General features: G+C 45.9%; 1 protein-coding gene across 1 annotated transcript in view; it reads left to right on the top strand.

Annotated features, from left to right (window-relative positions):
* Positions 1-1,622: 1,622 nt before the first annotated feature.
* Positions 1,623-19,515, top strand: part of SNTB1 (syntrophin beta 1) — a 121,610-nt gene continuing 103,717 nt past the window's right edge. The window contains exon 1 of the mRNA XM_005479568.4: positions 1,623-2,291. Coding sequence (XP_005479625.1) covers positions 1,775-2,291 — 517 coding nt within the window. The 5' untranslated portion in view covers positions 1,623-1,774. The remainder of the gene's footprint in view (positions 2,292-19,515) is intronic.

Below are 19,515 nucleotides of genomic sequence, written 5' to 3'. Positions count from 1 at the left end.
AAACAGATGTCTGATTTTATAACTTGGTCTGGACACTTGGCCTTGAAGCTGCACAGGAATGTGAGTGCTATGACAACTGGCACTGTAACACCTGATTTTTGCAAGCCTGTCCTTTTCCTCCCTTTTTTTTGTACCTAAAGCCGCTGTAACCAAAGGAGCACATTCATTAACTAAGCTTTGCACCTCAGAATGGGATCTACAGGAACCCACCCACCCAAACATTCAGGGTATTGTACATGAGCTACCTAAATGAGCAAGGGAGGAATCAGCTGGAGAAAAGGGTGTGTTGCAGCCTCCTCCTGCACAGGGATTAGGTGCCTTGTTCAGGTTTAGTGGGACATGCTTCTTTTCACTCTGGATTCACAGCCCTGAAAGCTTAATTATAGCTTTTCACCTTGCATTGATTAACATGAGAAATGAAGAGACCTCTCTTCCGTCTGCTTTTTCTCCACCCACTCATTATCCTTGAATAACACATCGCCTGTGGATTCTCACTCTCCATAGGTGCAGGGTTGCATTCCTGCTGGGAAGGAGAGACCTGAGTGTAACCTGGCTGAGGCTGCAGATGAACCAGGGCAGAGGCCTCCTTTGGGAGGGAAGCAAAAGTGTCTTGTGCAGCTTAGTGTGAGCAGAATGATCTGAGAGACCCTACTAAACCAAGACAAGCTTGTCTGAGGATGATCCCATATTTAGGTCCCACCACACACTGAGGAGGTGAGTCCCAAGTTGCCCAGCCCACATTACCCTGGGGCACGTGTGTACCTGGAAGCAAACCCCCAGTGTCAGAAATGAATGGCATCACTTCAGAAAAGGGCAAGATGAGGAGCCACAGGACTCTCATGGCTGAAATGATTGGGACGAATAACTTCTCTGGCTATCCCGACCTCCACAAAGCGTTGTTCATACATACAGCAAACAGTCCAGAACCACTGGAGTTTTCATTCCAGCTTAGGAAGGAGGCAGAGCTGCTCTGCAAGGAGCAGAAACAAAGGCAGTCCTGGAGGTGCTTCCTGTCGGTAGCTGCTGTGGGGGAGCCTCTCCGGGCCTGCTGGGGACATTTCCGAACGGCAACGTGAAAGCGATGCCTTCTCTAATGCCTGAGCAGGAGCTTCGAGCCCCTTGTCAGGGGCCCATTGTTTCCTAGGAGGGAAGGGAGTATGGGAAAAACTGTAAAACGGGACATGCAGCCCCCACGAGTCTTTAACATTCGTAATCAAAGGGCATATAAACAACAACTAAATGTGCAAAAGTATCGGTTACAAACACTTAATACCTCCCTTCTACAAAGCTGTGAAATAACTCATATTGTACTTCCATAGAGGCGAATTTTGAGTACCTTGGGGCCACCCGTTAGTTTTAATTCACTTTATACAAAAATCCCTGGGAATAAAACAGAGTTGGGTTTTCCTTATCCCTTCCCTGACGTTGGTTTCCTTCAGCTCCCCGCTACACCCCGCTGCAGACGGCAGCCGCCGGGGCTGGCCGCGCCAGATGCCATCGCAGCCCGGGCTCGGAGGCACCGCGGCTGAGGGAGGGCGTCCCGGCCGTGTCCCCGGGAGGGCCGGGTTGTCCCCGTCCCACTCCGCCCGCGGGCGGTGCCGCCAGGTGCGCCCGCCCCGGCGCGGCCCCGGGGGGCGGCCGCGGCTCCTCGCCCCTCCCCGCCGCGCCGGGAGCTGCCGCCCCCCGGCTGAAGTCCGGTGCCGCCGCGCTGTGCCGAGCGGAGCCGTGCTGAGCCGGGGGTGCCGTCACTCGGCGCTTCCAGCATGCTCCTAAGATGGCGGTAGCGGCGGCGGGCGGCGGCGGGGGCGGCCGGGCGCAGCGCAGCGGCTGGCTGGAAGTTTTGGTGCGGGAGCGCTGGCACAAAGTGCTGGCCAACTTGGGCGGCGAGGCGCTGGTGCTGAGCGGCGAGGAGCGCCCCGACGGCGCGGCCCACAACGGGCTGGGCGGCGATGGGACGGCGTGCCGCGGGGCTGAGGGCGGCGGGGGGCCGGTGCGCACCGCCTTCACCGACCCCCCCGAGCAGGTGCCCGAGGCCATCTCCAACAAGAAGCGGTGCGTGAAGGTGCTGAAGCAGGAGATGGGCGGACTGGGCATCAGCATCAAGGGGGGCAAGGAGAATAAGATGCCCATCCTCATCAGCAAGATCTTCAAGGGGCTGGCGGCCGACCAGACCCAGGCTCTGTACGTGGGCGATGCCATCCTGGCCGTGAACGGCACGGACCTGCGGGACGCCACTCACGACGAGGCGGTGCAGGCGCTCAAACGAGCCGGCAAGGAGGTGCTGCTGGAAGGTAGGGGAGCGGGGCGGTCCGGCCGTCTGTGCCCGGCGGCGGGGGGCTGTGGGGCGGGCCCGCTCGGCTGCCCGAGGGCCGGCGGAGCCGAGCCGGGAGCGAGGGAGTGACCCCGCGCATCCCGTGCTGCTCCTCCGCGCGTCTTTCCAGCGCGGGGAGTTCGCACTCTGTACCCCGCGCGGGGACCCTCGACGGCGTGTGACGGACACAGTCGCTCGGCAAGGGACGAGCGGGATGCCGGGGAGCCGGGCTTCAACTTCCCGCCCTCGTATCCGCCGGCGCAGTCCCCGCAGCCCCGTCCGTGCGCGGTCGGTGGAGGCTCCGCAGCCCAGTCTGGTCCCGGCGACGGGTCTGAGCCCTGAGCCTTCCTGGGCTGAGGCTGCCGGTGGGAGCCTGATCCCTGCAGGGTGAGGGATCTTCTGGACGTTTTCACATCTTTTCAGCCCAAGAAAGGTGGGGAGAGTTGGGTACTGTGAGAGGAAGGGTTAAAGAAATAAAGGAACTCCCCCCCCCCCTCCCCTGCCATTAAGGGAATGACTTGGTGACTTTGCCCTAAGTCATCTCGGAACGCGCGACACCACCCTCTCTCCAGTTCCTCCTTCCACTTCCCTACTCCCGATCAGGGATGGTGGTGGGGGCAAAGCGGTGTAAATGAGGCTGGGGGTGCCTCACGGGCTCATCAGCCATCCCTGCCTTTTTCTTTCTCAAGGGTGACTGAAAGAGTTTTGTAAAAAGCAGCCTTAGAAATTGACCTCGGAGAAAGGAGCAGACGCGCCCTCCCAGAACACGTGGAGGGAAGGTGTCCCCCCAGAACGGGACGGAATTTGGGGGGAGCAAGTAGAAAAGCAGAACCGGGTTCCCTCAGACCACGAGTTCATGAGGAGAGAGGCGTGCACAAACGTCTAATCCCTGTCTTTTCACAAGGACTAATTTGCTTGCTCCACCTGAGAGAATGAACAGCTTCAGAACTGCCCTTGGCATGTGTGTGATAAAGTGATTACATATTTGCCCACAAGTTCATTTAACCGGAGGTCAATGGCATCTGAGGCATGCTGCAGTCTGCCTTCCCCTGTGCCATCGCTTTCCTGCGGGCACTCCCACCTCGCTGGACCTGTAGCCCTTTTGGTACCGCAGATTTCTTCTCGTGTGGTTTTTTTGGTGGTTATTTTGAGGAGGAAAGGAGATGCTGCTGCTGCTGCCTGGGAGGTGCAGCTGAGCATCAGCTATGAGCTGCCAACTGTGGTACAAAGTTACAGAAAAAGTTTGAGAGGGAGAGAAGGTGAGAAATGTATTCCATAGTAGTGTGTGCTGAGAAACTCTTTTTTTGTCCCTGTGACAGCAAAAACTGGAGGAGTTCGTGCTCCATGAGGATTTAAGAAGCTGAGGACAATTGTCTCTCCTCTCCCTTTGTGCCCTGCAATACCTGCAGGACCAAAGTGCATCTTGTCTTCCCTTGCTGCAGCTGAGTTGATTACAGATATACCTCTGAAGTATTAACATTAACTTTTCTGGGTGCTCTGAAGTGGGGCTGTTGCATCAAAATTTTATCACTGATTTGTTTATGCAGTGTAAGGGCTTTCTGGGGTGCAGCCAGGTAGTGGCTGACCTTTGCTGTGGCCTGATGAGTAATGTATACAGTGCTTGCAAGTCTCCCTCCCTCTGTGTGGTGCCTGCAGCATCAGCACCTGAGCACGGTGCTGCTGGGTGAGCCTTAAAAACCCCTCAGTTTTCTCCTGGGCTAGGAGTGAAGCATTTTCACCCTCCTTCACTCCTCCTTTTGACATCACAGCTATCTTGCATTCCTTTGCTCCATGCTGAGGTGCCTCAGTAGTTGTTTCTGCAATTGAATGTGTAATTAGCAATTTGTATGTTTCAGTAGTGATCTCTGTGTAGAGTTAAAATATTCTGACACTGGGCTCTGTATTTTGTCCTGCCTGTCTCTTGGTATTTCAGCAGAGTAACCAAACCAAACGTTGGCTCCAGCATTGCCTGGGAGGGCTTCTCCCTTCAGTGGGGACCCAATCCACGTGAATGGCTTATGAAAACAGGCAGCTTAGAACAATTATTTGCGATTCTATTGCCCTCTTTGAAGCTCATTCTTCAGCAGCAGCATCTAAAATGGTATTTTTATTACTAAAGGAAGGAAAATGCAAAAGGTCTTTTTAATCTCTAAAGTATAGAAGGGCTACACTTGGTTTTTCTTTCCTTACAGATAACAGGATTTTGCCATTTCCTGACTTCTTAGAGAGTTATATATGGCAAAAAGCAGCCTGTGATGGGGCAGGGCAAGACCCTTGTGCAGCTCCTCTCTAGACTCTTTCTCCAATTCACAGAGCAAAGCCAGCATGTGTTTCCAGGGTCAAAATGTAAGATTTACATTTTATTGAGATTTTGAGATTTTTTTGTGACTTCCAGCCCAGGAAAGCCAAATTTGCAAAGGCATGGCAAGGTGTAAAGCAAAAGAAGCACATTTCACGGTGCAGCAGGGCTCTGAGTATTGCCCAATGCATTGTGCATTCCTGGAAAGGGTCTTACCACTGAGTATTTCCTAGAGGTTGTGGCAGGGAGGATGTGTCACAATACACCCAATATCAGAGTGCTGGAGCCTGCCTGTTATATAGTGTCCTGCCTAAAACTGCTTGCTCAGTGGAATGAGGCATTTACCAGCTCAGCACTAAACTGTAGTCTCTCCTGCATTCCTGTGCAGGGAGGATGGGAGTGGAAAATCCCTCCCCAGGCCTCTGCACCCTGTGTGGGAGGCAGGGCTGGCACCCGGTGGGTGGCAGGAGAGGAAGGTCTGTGAAGAGAAGGAATCAGGCAATACTTCATTTTAACACTTGCCCCTTTTCCTGCATTGATCACTGTCTCTGGGCTGGTGGAAGGAGAGATTTGCTGCAGGGTCAGGGGTGGTGTAGCTGCAGCGGCTGTGCTGGTGTGAGGGGAAGCGCAGCTGTAAAGCCTGGTAGGAGAGCCCCTACTCTAACAAATTCAATATCCGTGCTGGGTTGTTCTGCCTTCTCATTTTCCATCCCTGACACTTGTAGAATTCCCCTACTAAGCTAAAGTTCTTCCTTATAGGTGTGGTCTGTGTAGTTGGCTAGGGTGCCTTAAATCCAGTAGAATTTGGTAAATGGAAGGGAAATAAGGCAACAGGTGATACTGCCTTAGGAAGAGCTGTAAGGCAGAAGGTTCAAGGGGAGAGGGAGGTGATGAGGAGGAAGGACTTGAGCCCTTAGAAATCATTCTGTCTCCTCATTTGCAGGGATGGAGCGCTTCTGCCTGCAGGGTTTAATTTCCTGTGAGCTTTTCATCACGGCCCGGGTGTGGAGAGTGAAGCAGGCAGGGGGAGAAGGGGTGGGGGTAGCCCTGATGTTGGGCTTGCCAGCCCTGGGTGGCTTCCCAGGGGTTCAGAACAGCAGGATGAGCTTCTCACCAGAATTCAGGAGCAGAGAAAATTTCCCTACATGAGAGACAAGGCACCCTCATTGTACAATACATATTTGCAGGTGTGGAAGGAAGTTAAAATTATCCTGACAGCTTTGTACATATAATTTGTACAAATAATTATATGTACAGTTTGTACATATAATTTCCTTGTGATTCTGTTAAATTTGGGGTTCTTTGGAAAATCAGGCACTTTGAAAAATCAAGCAGCCCCTCTTGTGCTGTGTGAAGCACATTACATTCAAGTACTCTCAAGACACCAAAGGTGTTTGTTTTTATTAAAGCATCCGGGTAAGAGAGTCCCTTGGCGTGCTCTGTAACCAAGCTGGTTGTGCTTTACTTGTATTCTCTATGTGTTCAGTGAAAAAAATGAAAACTTGAAGTCAACTATGATAATGTCAAAAAAGACCCCCCTGCATAATGCTGTAGAAAGAAAAAGGAAGAAGGGAAAAAAACTGCATTAGTGAATTTTGCTATCTTTCTGCTATCTTTTCCCTAAATTGTTTAATATGATTGGGTGAGCTAGTAGTGATGGTAGTGGAAGGTACCTGGTGGGAAAAGGAGCATCTTCTTCGTGTTGTTAGAAGTTTAGTGGTTTTGAATGATTCTCAATTAACTCAATTCTAAGGTCCATGGAGAAGTGCTTTTGGCAGCCTACCTGGGCTTGCATAAATTTCCCACTGAGAGGCATCCCCCTGCACAGTGACTTTTAGCATGTAGCCTGTAGTCCTCTTCTGTGGCATTCTTGGGAATATGGCACAGCTTTGAAGCAAAGAATAAACATGATGCAGTTTGTACTGTAGTAACATGTATTATTTTCCAAACAATATTTCTGTAAGAATTGTAAGGATTCTCCTCTTCCTACCCTTTTTTAATTTTCTCTGGGTGAAGCAAAGCAATCGTATCTGTGTGAATGACATGCTGAAATAGTGTAAAATAGGTATGGGCTTCTTGCTGGCTGTAGCTTTCAGTCTTACCTGGTTTTGTGTTTCTCTCACTAAGGTAGTGACAACAGGAGATTTCTGAGGGATAGCAAAATACAGTGTTCATCCAGAAAATGAGTCTTCTGTGAGTATAGAGGAAAAATGAGGCACAGGGCACTTAATAAGTTCATATGTGACACAACTAGTTACTGCAGTCAGTTCAGGCCTGTAAAGCTCAGTGATTGCTAATTGTATGCATTGTTTTCTAGTATAAGTATGGACAAAACACTTTTTTTTGGGGGGGGGGGCGGTGTTTAAACCAGCAGATATGCAGTTAGGGAAATGCCTTATATTTAGAAGCTGTAAATTTCATGACTCATGTAGCTACCCTTGGCACACATCAGTTTGAAAGTGAAATTGAAAGGGAAAGGAGCAGGGAATCTTGTTCTAAAAGTCCCAGGTCTAAGCAGTTCCTGAGAATCTCAGTTTTGGTCGTTTCAGTTGCCTGCAGCTGATGGGGAAGGTTGAATGGCAACACTTGATGTGTTTTTCATTGATTAGATTAGATTACAAGCTAATTTAGCAGTCCAGACAGCCTGTATCACCTTTCACAGATAAAAATCAGTACATCCTCTTTGCAGTAATTCTTGTATGAGTCCTCTGTCTCGGTTACTCTAAAGAAAATAAGGCACTTCTGGGCAACACATTTCTGGATTTATTTGGACCAAGTGCAGGGTGCCCTGTCAACCCACCCTGGGAATCCTATACTAAGCCCTATAGAAGCAACTTACCACCATCTCCTTAAGGGTGCTTAAAAGATTAAAGATGTCTAGAGACCTGAGATTCAATTACACATGCAGATTAAACATGTTAAGTATCATTAGAAAAGAAAAAAGCATGTTTTAAAATCCTGGTTGTAATTTCTTAGTGAAAATTAAATTGAAATCTTGGTATTACTCTTAAAGAATCTTTAAATCATGAGAGTAAAATTGAAAGCTGAGGGCTTCTGCTATAGTTAATAAAACAATGTTTGTATCTCAGTTTTGCTCAGGCAGGTGCCCTTTCTCTGAAGACCGTTTCCACCCTCTCAGGACAGCATTTTCACACAGATATTGCCAGGGGCACTGGCCTCTTCCCACCCCTGCTGCCCACTGGGTTGGGTCAGAGATGCTCACTGCATGTCTGTCCTGAGGGAGCTGATGTGGAGTGTCCAGAATTCAAACCAAAACCAGTTTGGATTTGGGACAGCCCAGCTCAAGTGCTCATCACAATAGATTGATGGTTTCAGGTGTTAGCTGGGAATGAGTTTTAACTTTCTTTTATTCTCGTAATCTCACTGTTTATATAATACATGATGTGGAACTTGCCCTGCTGGTATTGTAATGTAAAATTTGGCTGTAAGTATAGCATCTGTTTGTGTTTATTTAGAGTTCATAAGTATTGGAGAGTTTGCTCTATTTGTAACCTGTATCAGTAGTCAGTCTGCTTCCAGGCTTTAAAAACACATTATTTCCATTCCATTTTTCTAATTTAGATTTCTGATCATAAGATTATTTTGTACTTTATTCTGCAAGATTATGTTGCCATGGCTACTTGTTAGAATTGGTACAGCCACTTCAGTAGAAGGGAAATTGGAGGAAACAGTAGTTCAAGAGAGCAATAGCATAAGTGAACAAAATGTGATGAGAACAAAGATGTCCCAGTACAGCATGGAAGACTCTGGCTTTCCAAGTCTGAAACAGATCCTCAAGCATCTCAGAAAAATAGTTGGTGAAGAAGGGATGGTAGCAGTATTTCTGGAATGTGCAGAAAAGCCTTTAGCTACTTACCATACAGAGTTTGTGAGCAGCCCATAGAGCACAGCTTTGCTGGCCCTGACGTGGTGGGTGGAGGTGAGCCAGGTTCTTCTGCCAGCCCCTCCCAGCCCCACAGTGGTGTCACTACAGCAGCTGTAGCAGGTGGGAAGTGGCTTCACTTGGCTCCACTATGTCATCTCTCCAAACCTTCAACTCTTGAGCAGAGAAAAACACTTCTGCCAGCATAAGGTGTGCCTGTGCTAAGGGGTTTTAACAGGACATCTGCTCTTAGAGCAATCAGGGAGAGCATTGCACTGTTATGGCAGATTGGGAAAGAGTAAGGACTTGGAATAGTTGGAATAAATTGAGTTGTTTTGGCAGAGGCACGTTGTTGTAAAGATGAGAAGGAACATCAGGGGAGTGGCAGCATTTGGTACATGCCCTGAGGAGTGTCACTGCAAGCAGGGAGGCAGTTTGAAGATGTCCAAGGTGAGGCTGATTTGGGCTAGAGAAGTCTGTGAGGAACTACAAAGGATGTAGAAAGCATGGAGTGCTGCTTGTCATTGATGCTGCATGTTGGAAGGTGTGTTGTGAGCCTCCTTCATGCTCTTAAATGAGTGTGTCAGTTGCTATTTTGCAGGACTAGGAAAGCTGCTCTGTAAGACCATATCTCTGTGCTTTAAAAGATGGGTAATAGCTCAGTCTTCTTTACCTTGCACTTCTGGGAGACAGGATTAATTGAAATTATGACATCCAGCATCTTGCAACATTTGAGAGTCCAGCAACACTGAGTAATGAACAGGGACACAAAAGTTTTCTTGTGGGGGAAGTTGGGAAAAGATGGAATTGGTTTGTTCATCATCTCATTAGCAATCAAAACATAATTTTTTCCAGAACCTAAGTTAATAAACTTGCTTAAAAAGGTTTAATCAGCTGTGACTAGTTCATCAGATTGCTTCAACACTAGATATTGCCTCGCAGTTAGGTTAAGTTTGTTCCTTAACATAAATTCAATAAAGGGACATAATTTCCACATAACTCTTTGACAGATTTCTGACTACTGCTTCTGCACACTTCTGTTACAGTCTGGCTTTAATTTTGTCTGTCTAGAACTTGAACTACTGAACTGGTTACAGCTTTGTGCACATATGCTAAGGGCACTACAAAGTAGGTCACTGCCAAAGAAGCACATCTGTACTGTACTGTTGGGTAAAATGGAGTTTTTAATTGTAAGGAAATGAGCCAGAAAAGTAGGTGTGGAAAAACTGCCTCTGATTAGAAATGATTAACATACAGCACATTCCTTCTGAAAATGATGCACAGGTTTTTGCTGAACTGTTGGAGTTGTGCTTGTTGGCACAGCTCTAGAAGTCAGCAGCACTAAAGCTGTGGCTGTTTATTCCTCTCTGCTCTGGGATATTTCCTTCTGAAGATGATGTGTATTTGAGCAGTGAGGCAGCTTCAAGGCAGCATACAGGTGAGTAACATGTGTGTGTGTGTCTATATGAACAGCTTCTGTTCACTTTAAATTGGTAAATTCCGGGTATGGTGTAAGTACCTGAGAAACAGAACTTTTTTTCTCAAGTATCAGAAAACTAGAAATACATCATAAGATAAAAATAAAATGTAAAAAGTCAGTATCAGAATATAAATTCTTTTCTGGCAAAGGATACACAATTTACCTGATTTGCTTCAACAGGTAATATGACCTCTTGGGAATATTTGTCAGCCTCATGTGCCCTTTCAGGGAAATGGGACCATTAGTTAAACTTTATGTTCCATTTGCCATAGGCATGTACAGCTGGTGCAGTGCCTATTTTGGCTTTTAGCATAATCAAGAAGTTATGAGAGAGCATGGAAAAGCTGCACCATGGAAATAATGTATCTCCACTTTAGTCTGAATTATTTCAATAATAGCTATTTCCAGGATGATTTACTCTACTGACCTGTGTTTAAACTGCCATTGGCTCTGATTCTGCAAGGGGAGCAAGAGACAGCTGTGTGAAGGTGCTGGAGAGGTTTAGAGTTATCCAGCATGTATCTTATAAGGCTGCTTTAAGCTATTAGTTTTAACGCAGACAGTGAAAGTTTAATCTGTTTATCCTGGATTTTGGGCTTTAGTCCCCATTAAACAGCGTGGAAAGACAAAACTAGCAGAAGGACTAGCAGATGTGGGGCAGATGTGATTTCCCTCATAGCAGGCAGCTTCCCTTTGGTCTTACTCTTCCCAGGTAGAAGCCAGAAGGTTCCTTCTCTTGCTGAGGTGAAGCCAAAGCAGGTATTTAAGTATTGGATGTTCAGAAGTATTTTCCAGGAATAAGATGAGCAGGATTTGCTTTGAGTACTTGTGGCTTGATTTCTTTGTGAGGGTTTTTGTTTGATTGATTTTTTTCTGGTTTGGGGGGGATACCTATTTGGGTTTTTTGTTTGTTTGTGTGGGGTTTTTGTTTTATTTGGTTGGGGCTTTTTTGTGGAGAATGAACAGAAAAAAATGGTCTCCAAATTACAATTGTTTTCTAAAGAACACATTATTCTTGGTAATTACCTGTCCCTTTTAACCTACTTGTCCAGTCTCATTCAGTGACAGACTTTCCTGGTGCCCAGTCTTCTCCTCCATCAGTGATGGGTGGCTGGGATGAAGTGTGTGCAGAGACCCAGCAGGCTTCCTACCACATAAATATATACTTGGGCAGAGAGACACAGACCATAAGATGTGTTTACACCATACATACTTGTGTAATGAACTGTCCCTTCCACAGGTATTCCTTGTTTGGTGTTTGACCTTCACACGTGCTTAGGGCCAGCCTGGCAGCTTCAGGCTGCTGGGGCTTTGCCATGTCTGGAGAAGCTGAGCTGATGCCTGTTACCCATTGGGTCTCTCTGCTTTTAGGATGTCATGGTGGGCTGTTCCAGCTCAACACTGCAGAGGTTGTGGGGTCTCCCTCCCTGGGGATATTCAGGAACAGTCCAGATGTAGCCCTGTGCAATGTGCTTTGAGGAGATCCTGCTTAAGGAGGAAGGTTGGACCAGATACCCCACCTGTGGTCCCTTCCAGTCTTAACTGTTCTGTGATTCTTTCTCTGTATCTCAACTCTGGGAAGCCTTTTCCAGAGCTGGGGATGTGGCTGTTTGTGAGCTCTGTTGTATTAGAGCCAGAAAGATGTGCTTATGCAAGAGAAGAGAAGCAAGCTTCAAGCTGGAATGACTTAGATGATGACAACAGGCTCTTCATTTAGAGCTCCAGGTCTTATTACTGTATTTTGCCAAAATTAAACTCTTAGAGATTTTAGAAGTTTAGGTAAATGGCCAGCTAAACAGTTAACATAGCCCAGATTTTTTGAAATCCTGAGCACAATGGTGGGGAGTGACACTGCAACGCTTAAACCAGATGGAAGACCTAAAGGTGCTGCAGATGTCTCAGCTAATGAGCTTGAAGCCACTGCTGCTCTCGTGGCTTTTGTTACCTTTTCTTTGCAGAAATAGTGCTTGGGTTGCAGGCTGATGCTCTTGGGATATTTGTAAGATAGAGCTCTCATCTAGCTCTGGGGGCAAAACCTTTATTCCAGCCTTGAAAGAGGTAAAAAACTTCATGGTAACTTCAGTCTTGTTTGTTTGTGAAATGCTGGAGAAGTGTCAGCCAAAAAGCAACCATAAAAGCAAATTACATTTCAATATGGGAAGAATGCAAATGAAAGCAACTAGTTTTAAGAAGCTCCTTGTTGTTCAGTGAACGGCTGTCTGTATAAATAAGCCAGACCTAGGTGATGTGTGAGAACAGGTCATAAAGAAAGCATTGAAGTAACAAACCAGTGGAATTTCCACTTCACATGTTAAAATCAAGCCTGAAAGTCTCCATTAAGGAGAGTCATAAATTGAAGTTCTAAGAGATGGCATATAAAATATCCCTGAAACTAAAAATTATAATCTGACAGTTTTGTGTTTCCCTTTCACTCTGTTATATCTATTTTAAGAAACACGTGGGATAGATTATCAAAAGAGCAGCACTTTTTTTATGAAGTCTTGAGGAAATAAATAGTGAGTATGGGCATTTTATAAATTACACCCAATAAAAATAAACTGAAATTGATTCTGGGCTTTGCCTGTGTTTGGACTGCGTTGCTAGAATCATTCCCTGTTGATCTTGTTTTATATATGTATTGAACTTTTCTGCTAGGCATACCATGAAATGTTAGTACTTAATGCTTGAGTTTTTGTTTGAGTACTGCCAGAGCTTTTTGTCTATGTGCATAAATAGTATTAAGACCTTAGAGAGGTTTCAGAGTTCACTCTCTTTACAAAAGACTGGGGAACAAATACCTTTTGGTTTTTGAGGGAGGAAAGGAAGGGCTGGCTTGAAAACATGCAGGTTTGTGTGGGAAATTTTATGATGTTTGAATTTGAGATAATATTTTATATCTAAAAGTTAATAAATGTTTTTGAAAGGCTGATTAGAACTTGCATTTGAAACCTTTTATAAGTAGAATTTTCTGTGTAGAAGAGCAGAGAATTACCCAATGTATCATCTCCTCTTAGAAAATCTTTGCAGTCACATCACATTTATCACAGAAAATTCTCATAGCCAAAAAGTTTTTTACCAACTCAGTGACCAACTTTGTTCCCATTTTGTTAAAATACAGTTAGTTTCAATAAGTGCAGGTATTTATTCAGTTCTTGGATAATTTAGATATGTTGTTCTCCCTAATCACTTTGTTTTGTTACTTTTCCATCAATATGCACACTGTATGAAGTGGAGAAGGATGTATATTTGATGTGAGCCAAGACAAATACACTTCCAGTAGAGAAGTCACAAGTGATACATTATATGAATTCCTGTAAGACATTTACATTTGATCTTTCCAGTTAGTCATACTTTTGGGGGAATGCCTCCTTGTTGCTCTGAAACTCACAGTGGAAACCTTGAATACAGGAGGAAATGAGGAAAAGACTTCTTGGTCTCTAAAGCTTGCATAAAAAAGCTCTTTTAGGTATAATTTTAATATCATCTAAATGCAGCTGTAAGTTAAGTTCACTTCCCTTTTAGCTTTTGCTGTATTAAAGACTTCATGTAGAATTCTGTATGTATGTATGTATGAAGGAATCAAGTTCATGAAGCCATAAAGGCTGGGAAATTATTTCTGTGGGGGAATATGCAATATATTATTTAGGGGTATTTTTTCTTTTTGCTTTCTTTCTGTTCACTATTGCATTGGCTGATGTTGGTTAAGGGATGCCTTAAAGCGTAGCTGTTAACTCCAGAGCTGACCTAGCCTTGGTGTGGGCAGCTGTAAATGTCTGTCAGCAGTATTACATAGGCAAGGGCTGCACACAGTTTGTGTTGTTCATGCATTTGCTCATGTCCAAGCCAGAATTTGTTTGTGGATTAAGTTAATTTTTCTTTGAAAACAGAAATAAATGAGTCTTGAGTATACCTGCACTGAAGGAGTCTTGGGGTGATTCATTTGCTGAAATGCTTTACAGGAGGCTGCACCTGCAGTTGTGGTTTCTCTCAGGGTCTGTTCCCCACCCAGACCCTGCTGTCCCTGTCCATTTGTCTGTGGCTGAGCTCTGGTGGTGACACAGTGATGGCCAGGCTGGTGGGGACACCCTGCCCTCTGCTACAGAGTGCCAGTGTGGAGCAGGAGGTGGGAGAGTGAAAGCCACCTTGTCTTCAAGCTGGCATGAACTTTCCCATTGATTTCCATGGGATTAGGATATTTTTTAGCAAGCAATAATGGTATAAATCACTGATGGGGAAATAAAGATGCTGATGCAGCATTATCTTTTCCCCAGTACCTACTGTATCAATTCCCCTTTAAAATGGTTGGACAGCTCTTTGGTCCTGACTGGGTGGCTCACCTGGCTGGCTTTCTGCTCCAGGCTGCCCATGGAGTCTCTGTTTCCCTGGTGCTTCTCTGTGCCCAGCAAACCTGGCTCCATACTCTGCCTCTCTGACCTTGTCAGGCTGTCCCTCCTCCCTTCCCACTCCTTCAAACACTGATGAGCAAAAGCTTTGTAAAATACACGTGGCAGCAGTTCAGTCTCCAAGTTCAGCCATTTTGTGCAATAATAATTGATTAAACAATTATTGATTAAACAATTGTTGTTTCTTTATTTACAGTTCTGTGCTAATCACAAAGGTTGAATAGCTCTGCAGTCACACATGTGCCTCAGTTGTGGGTATTTGTATCAAATTAGGAAGTATCAAAATGTTTCTTCTACAAACCTCCCTGCTTTCCCTTGAATTCCAGGGTGACAGATCAAGAGCTTTTCAAAGGATGTTTCAGGTCTTCTTTCTTGTTCAGAGCTAAGCCCTGACCTCTTCAAGAGCAGAAGCACACTAAAATAATGTTTCACTGGAGCAAAAAGCGGTCACTGTTTGTGGAGACAACAAAACTGTAGTTTCAGGTGGAGGCTGGTTTATGAAGTGTTTTTTTTTTTTTTCTAAAAAGATGCACCCAGCAGAGATTTGATCCCTTTCCATTTGAACAGGAGGTTTGTAAGTGCCCTCATGTCATCTCTATAGAACTGTCCATGCATTGATGGTTTTCTAGGAGAAATTTAAGTTTGTCATTGCCTTGGTGCCATTTCAGTATGTAGTGCCAGACTGTGACAGTCATCAGAGGTGTTCTGGGTTTGCAGAGTACACCAAGGCCAAAGTCTCTGCATGGCTTGCCCCTAACCCAACCACACAATGCTTCTCTCCCCACTGGGTTTTCTGGGTATCATTTGCCTTCTTTCTGACTTCTGACTGCATCATTTAGGATGTGAGGCAACACCAGAAAAGCTTGATATTTATCGGCCTGATTATGCAGGAAAACCTGCAGTTGTAGCTGAACAAGTAATTGCATAATCAAAACCTTGGCTTGCTGACTTTTTCCAGGCTGCTGCTTTGTGTCTGGGTGCTGGCAGAGCCCTGCTGGGATGAGCAGCGCTTCTGGGCAGGCTCCAGCAGCTGCTGATGGCACCTGGCCAACAGCCAGACCTGAGGCTTCCCTGTCTCCAGAGAGGTGCAAATTTGTGACCACAGTTCAAGAGTGAGTGAAGAGTGACAGAATTGGTATCATCACAAGAAAGTTGAAGCTGCAAGTCTGTGTTTTGTGCCTGAGATCTCAGGGGAATTGGGTTAGCTCAGAAGCCCTGAGGTCTCCAGGCCTGGAATGAAACACGATTACCTTGTGGGTTTTTTTCTTTTAAATACAGGCATCATTAGAAAACATGGAGATTTGAAGCTAAGCCGTTATGTTAAACCTGTAATCATAGCTTTGGAGGGTGCTGCACAAAAATCTCTTACAATATTATGTGAGAATACCCAGTTAAAATATAGTAACTGATTCTGAAAAGTCAAATGAGACACAGCTCTGGAATAATAATGCCACATCTTTTGAATGTTATTTCCTTTATAAATGATAGAATAACGAAAACTAAATCTGATTCAACAGCACCTCAGCTGCAATGCCCCTGGCATTGACTCCTCTGGGGTCAGTTCTGGTGGAAGGACCCCTGTGGCACAGCTTGAGCCCTCTGAATAGCCCTGCTGAAGGACATCTGTGTGTGAGCCACAGCGGCCAAGGAGGCTGGAGAAGAGAGGGGCTGTTAGTCTGCTTGCTCTGGGAATGGGAATGGTTTACAGAGTCACTGAACTGTTTGGGTTAGAAAAGACTCTTAATTGAGTCCAACTGTTAACCCAATGATGCCAAATTCACCACTAAATCATCCCTACATTTCACATCCACATATCTTTAAATATATTCAGGGGTGGTGACTCCACCACTTGCTGGGCAGCCTGTTCCAGTGCCTGATAACCCCTTTTCTGTGAAGAAAGTTTCCATACTATCCAATCTAAACTTCTCCTGGTACAACTTCAGGCCATCTCTTCTAGTGCTGTTACTTGGGATAAGAGATTGGTCCCCATCTTGTACAAACTCCTTTTAAGGAGTTGTAGAGAGAAATAAGATCTCCCTTGAACCTCCTTTTCTCCAGGTTACGTACCCCCAGCTCCCTCAGTTGTTCATCATAAAGCTCCTGCTCCAGACCCTTTCCCAGCTCCTTTGCCTTTCTTTGGACATGCTTCTGTCCCAGAACCACCTTCCACCATGTCCCTGCTCGGCATAGTCGGTGGTGAAGGGGATGGAGCCTGGCAGGCACTGTCAGCCCCCCTCAGACCAGCTTTCCTTCCATCTGCCTCATGCTGTGGCTGGATCCATGGTTTCTATGCACAGGTACTTCCTGACAGTAAGGGAGGCCCTACAAATAAAAATACTCCCCCTCTGTAGGCTGAACAGGGTGGGCAGGCAGCAAGGCCAGGCAGAATGCCCCAGCCTGCTCTGCAGTGTGTGTGGAGGCTGGGGTTTGATGTGTACAGGTTCCTCTGTCCACGACCTGATCCTGTAACTACATAGATGAGGATGACCTTTGCATATATAATATCTTTCATGCTGATTTCATTAAGGCTAAGTTTGGGTAAGAAGAAGAGTCATGACTTTGTTTTCTTTCTCCTGTGGGCACACGAGTGCTGATTGTACTATATAAAGCTGCTTGCTGTTGAGCCTGTCCCGGTTCAAGGTGAGGAGAAAAAATGTTCATGTTTTTATTATCATTCTTCCCTCCCTCCCTGCCTCCCTATGCTGCACCAAAACAAACAAGCAAATGGTAGCAATAGCCAAGGAGAGAAGCAGCTTTCTGCGGATCATGGCTTTTTCTGCTAGGAAACACGTAGCCATGTTTAACTTCTTTAAAAAGAGTGGAAATGTTGAATATAAAATTAAAATCCAATTTACACAGTTGAGATTTCCATGAGCACTTCACACAAGTATTCTCAAAGTGCAATGTTTGAAATAATGACATTTGCTAGGAGCAGTCTTTGGGGAAGTGGGACAAGCCCTGTGTTTGTACCCTGCCCCCCTGACACCAGCCTGTGTCAGCCAGCACTGCAGCCAGCTCTGAACAGATCGGCCTTTGTGTCCCCAGCACAAACATCCCTCTTCTTTCTGAGGGAATGGGCAAAATGGGTTCTGAGCAGGACAACCAGCTGCTTGCAGCTTGTTGGGCAGCAGAAGAGAGACAAGTGGCTCCTCTGTGTCCCTGTTAAAGTGCTGCTGCAGAGCGAGCTGTCGAGCAGGCAGTGAAACCACTGAAGTCTTTACAAGCCAGGGTTTAATATTGGCTGTGAGGTACTTCAGCTGTGTCACTCCCCAGCTTGCTCTGCACAAGTTTTCTGCTCTGGTTGGAGTTTTGGAGCTGCTTCACTGCCCTAGTGCTCTGAGTGGTGCAGAGGTGCCCAGCAAAGCTGCTGCTGGTCATTTCTTTCCTTGGCAACTTAAATCTTCAAGTGTTTAGTGGGAATGCCTCTTGTGGGAACAATTTGAAATGTACAAAAGCCAGTAACAACATCTGCCATTGTTACTTCAGAAGGTTTGCCCTTGTGAAATTTCGGAGGAGATCTGGAATGATGTAAAAAGTCTAATTCTGCTCTTTTCATTTATATGATGCCTTACACTGATACTATTCAAGTGCTTGGTATTTTTACTATTCTTAAGTAAACTCAGACTTGAGTTACTTCCCCTGGCCTAAGACTTATTCACCGTTCTTCCTGAGTGTGGTGTAGCTTGCAGCACGTTTTGCCATCAGCAGCAGAGAGGTGGGATGTCTGGGATTGTAGTTCCAGCTTTGCCAGTGTTGTTTGCATGGCTCCTTTGACTTTATCTCAATAATGCATCAGAGAAAGGTGCTTAAAAGCCATGGCTAGCCATAGCACCACTCAAATGCTGCACAGGTCAGATCCCTGCTGCTGCCTGTCCTTGCCACTGAGCCTGGCACTTTGTGAGCTGCTGAGGTTGGTGGGGCTGAGCCTCTGTAGCCAAGTGTGTACCCAAGCTCCCACCACCAGGGCAAATGCTTTTCACACCCTGCCTGTCATGCAGGGAACGTGGTCTGATTTCTGTGCACACCAATTGTGCTCCATTTCCTTCTAACACAGTTAATGATGTGGAGCCAGCCTGGGACGTGGGCAGCCATGAAGCTGTATCCTGCAGAAAATGTGTGCATCACCTCCAAATGCCCGTCTCTATTTGCAGCAGTGGTGATGGACTGTGAGAGGTGGACCCAAGCATTTGGCTCCCAGGGTAGGCAGTATTATTAATGTCCAGTAACACTAATTAAAGACTGAGTGCTGAGAAAGCTTTGTTCTGGAGCCAAAGTCCATTCTTTGTTCCTCTAGCTCCCTTGTGCTGATCCTTCTCTGCTTCTCTGTGGTTTTGGGCTGGGCTTCAGCAAATAAAGCCAAGTGAAACCTGTCTTTTTAGGCCTGGTGTGGCACATTTGCTTTTGGGTCATGGTTTATATTGTTCATATTGCAGAGGTAACAACAGATCTTGATGCCTTGGTGTGTGGGGTCCTGCCAGATCTTCCCTCTGGGGCAGAGGATCACTGAGCCAGCACAGTGTGAGGCTGGATTGTGGCTGGGATGCTGTCCTCATTTTATCCCTGATGTTTTTATGTCCTGTGGGGCAGGAGGGAAAATGCCCCACTGCTACTGTCCCTGTACCACAACTGGCCAAGAAGTCTGTCTGCTGGGTAGCTTCTGTCCTTGTTGGGCAGCCAGACTGCAGCCCAGGCTTCTGGGTAGACTTTGATTTGAGGGGTAATGTCTGGAATACAGCCTTTGCTCTTAAAGGAGTGTTAAGTAGTTGCTTTAGGCTTTTGGTTGAAAGGACAAATCATTCTCCCTTTTTCCTCTTTTTTTATTATCCCTTTTAAAAATAAAAGTATTTTATAAATAAATTGTTTGTATCTTTGAGTGTTGCCTTTATACTGTAATTTTTTACTCATTGTGTAGTGACCTTTGAGACCCCCAAAGTCTTAATTTCTAATTTTGAGCATTAGAGGTAATAGGCAGAGAAAGGTGCTTGTGATTTTGGTTTTGCTTTCCCCTTTCTCAGGTGTCAGAGAGGATTCTTCTTTCTGTAGGCATTTAAGCTATGCTGGACATCTCTCGGGATCAGCAGCAGAGAGAGACAAACTGAATGATTTTTGGGAGGTGCCACTCTCCTTCTTTACTATGGG

Source organism: Zonotrichia albicollis, chromosome 1, assembly GCF_047830755.1.
Source record: "Zonotrichia albicollis isolate bZonAlb1 chromosome 1, bZonAlb1.hap1, whole genome shotgun sequence".
In the NCBI taxonomy this organism is placed as follows: Eukaryota; Metazoa; Chordata; class Aves; order Passeriformes; family Passerellidae; genus Zonotrichia; species Zonotrichia albicollis.
Note: the sequence above shows the minus strand (reverse complement) of the source record. Positions and strands in the feature narration are given on the sequence as shown.